Here is a 2,848-nt window from a genome sequence, read left to right on the forward strand (position 1 = left end):
AATGCCGCGCAGAGAGCGGCAGAAGGAGGAACTATAAGATGAAGAGATGATTCACAGGAGACTGAAGAAAACACAACACTACCTTCCTTTAGAAGCAAAATCCATTAAAAAAAAAAACAAAAAACCAAACTTGTTGAACTCCTCGGGAATTAAATGTGAGAATAGTAAGGGAATTGAGCTTAAATAAGGAAATGTTGAGCAAATTTGACATTTGGGCTCGAATGGGCCAAATTCACAGAAGCCCCACTGTCACCTCTGCCCCGGCACCTGGAGCACGGTCCAGAGGGATTTCTCTGCACCGCACTGCTCTGGGGCTGCCCCCAAAGAGCTCCTGCCAACGGGGCTGCACAGCAACAGAGACTAAAATACTGTCTGTCCCTGGGGCCAGGCTGACCTAATTGGGTTTTTTTAACTTCACATTCTTTGTTTGACAGTAGGATGGGAAAGAAACAAGAGAGGTCATTTGAATTTTACCCGTCATTCAACACCACACTGACATCATACATTTGATATTTATGTAAAGTGGATAAAACTCACCTTCCCCCAGCAGCTGAATGTCTCTGCTGATGATTCTCTTGTTGACGTTCCAGTCGTGTAGAGACTGGAGCGGGTGGGATGGATGGAGGACTGCAAATGAAAGCTTCCTTTTGAGGCTCAAAATGTTGTCAGAAAGGTTTCTGCTAATTGATTTAGCATTTTTGTGAAGAACTTCAGATCTTCACTGATTCTAAACAGCAAGATATGGCTGGTTTGTATAGGGAGTTGTATTTCTAGGAGTTACACGTGTATGAGAATCCAGAAGGTAAATAAAGGCCAAGTGCACGCTGGCCTTTGGTGATTTTATGGACTGAAGCCTTCAGCTCTTCACAATTGAGTCAATTCTGTTTTCAATGATGTTAAATTAACCTTTACAAAATTGTGTCAAGGAGCTCAAAACCCTGAAACCATGCTAATTAAGAAGATCAACTAGGTTCAGGAGAAATTCAACATCTAAGCTGGCTGCCATGAAACAAGATTTTTCAGTTTTTTCTTTGCTTTAATACTTCCACCTTTACCAAATGCCTATTTATTTTTTTACACAAAAAGATTGTGGTTTGTCTTTTCAAAGGCTCAGCTGTGTCTCAGGCTCTGGGGCAGCCGTTCCTGTTCTCCAGATGTGTGATGCTCCACATGCCAAGGGGACACTCCACATGCCAGGGGTGCTGCTGTCGGCACCCGAGCCCCTGCTGCCCGGGGATATTTTAAGTGCATTTCTTTTGTATCCTGATAGTATGAACAAGCCATTTTTTTATTATTTTTTTCTAGTCTCAGGGATTCTTTTTCACCTTCCAGCGTACATCCAGTTCTGTAACGTTAGACCTGATCTCATTAAGGGTGCTTAGGTGTTTGTGTAACATTTCACACCTCCCAGACCTTGTGCAAGCTCTGTCCGATTCTCCCGCCGCTCCGGTGAGCTCCCCCGGGGCTGACAGCGTTACTTTCTGTATTAGGGCCGTGCTGTCCAGTCCTGGCTCTAAAGAGCTTAGCGGTGAGGGACTGGGACCTGACCAAGGTCAAGCTGCCTGGGAGCCCCAGCACGTGTTTCAGATGCACGGAGCAGCCGGGAGCCCCGCGGCTGCCTTTGCCGACAGATCTCCTGTGGTTACATCATCCGGCGCCGATAACGCGCCCGGGGTGACTCCAGAAAACTGCATTTTCTGTGAGCTGCCAAGCGAGGGGCTGCAGGTGAGGACCCCACATCTGCGGCACAGGGACACACCATCAGGACAGGGCACCAAAAACTGGGCTCCACTTCACCGTGTCAGTGGCCTCTCACCAGCCAGCACCGTGGCATCGCAGCCCTGCGAGAAAAAGGCAATGGGAAGGTTGTGACTCAGAGGAAAAGCAATCTGTCAATTAACAGAATTTAGAGATGACAGCGGCACAAACTGTACAAGACAGATCAACAAAATGTTTTCTATCCGTTCCCCTCCCTGCAGTCGTGAGCTCTTTATTTATTATTTGAGCGATAAAGCAGCTCAGCTATAATCCGTCTCCATCACTAGATGTACCTAACTTTTAATCCATTAAGTCACGGATGCTTTAGTTAAAATTAGTAACCACTCAACAGGACTTTTTTAACCACTAAATATGAAGCATAATATAAACATTTGTAATTGCACTAAACAACTATACTGACAAGAGAGTGTTACCATGTGGTCACCAGCTCCTACCCAGCAGATCTGGTATGACACTGCACTGATGGCTGGAGCGGGACCTAAGGGCAGGGACACGGTCAGAAGTCTGTGGGAAGCAAAGGAAATTCAAAATTTCACACACTTGAAAATTCTGACTCCTCTGACCAAGCAAACACCATTCACAGTGTGCTGAAGGCAGCTAGCTCCTGGGTAATCCTGTTCTTCATGTGAGCACCTGCCACATCACTCACCTCTCTCCTCCTCCTCACAGTGTTCCCTGCTTCCGCTCTGGAGGACATGGGTCGCAAGGAAGAGGACGACAGCAATTCCTGGAAGAAACAGACAAACAACATCCGGAAAACATTCATTTTCATGGAATCCCTGGGATCGTAAGTACCACAGCTCCTCACCAGACAGAGCCACCTCTAGATACCAGCCTCCCAGCCCAGGGCAGTAATCCCTTCCTGGCATTGGCCCATGTCAGAGGAAAGTGGTTCCCTCTGAGATGGGCACTGCTCTCCAGGTGAGGGGTGGGTGCCCATCGCTGCTGTGGGGACTCTGATTCACAGCTCACCCTTGCTGAGCAGCCCCACAGCTGCTCCCTCCCAGCTCCGGGTCAGCTCTGCCCATTCCTCCTTTCCCTCTAAACCTGAGCGGCAGTTTAGTTCAGT

At 47.7% G+C, this 2,848-nt stretch overlaps 1 protein-coding gene across 1 annotated transcript in view; it reads left to right on the plus strand.

Moving 5' to 3' along the window:
* The first annotated feature begins 2,474 nt into the window (after positions 1-2,474).
* The window catches only part of CAMK1G (calcium/calmodulin dependent protein kinase IG), an 8,916-nt gene continuing 8,542 nt past the window's right edge, over positions 2,475-2,848 (plus strand). The window contains exon 1 of the mRNA XM_010174793.1: positions 2,475-2,566. Within this exon, the coding sequence (XP_010173095.1) occupies positions 2,475-2,566 (92 nt within the window). The remainder of the gene's footprint in view (positions 2,567-2,848) is intronic.

The sequence above is a fragment of the Antrostomus carolinensis genome, unplaced genomic scaffold, assembly GCF_000700745.2.
Source record: "Antrostomus carolinensis isolate BGI_N321 unplaced genomic scaffold, ASM70074v2 scaffold2979, whole genome shotgun sequence".
NCBI classification, from domain to species: domain Eukaryota; kingdom Metazoa; phylum Chordata; class Aves; order Caprimulgiformes; family Caprimulgidae; genus Antrostomus; species Antrostomus carolinensis.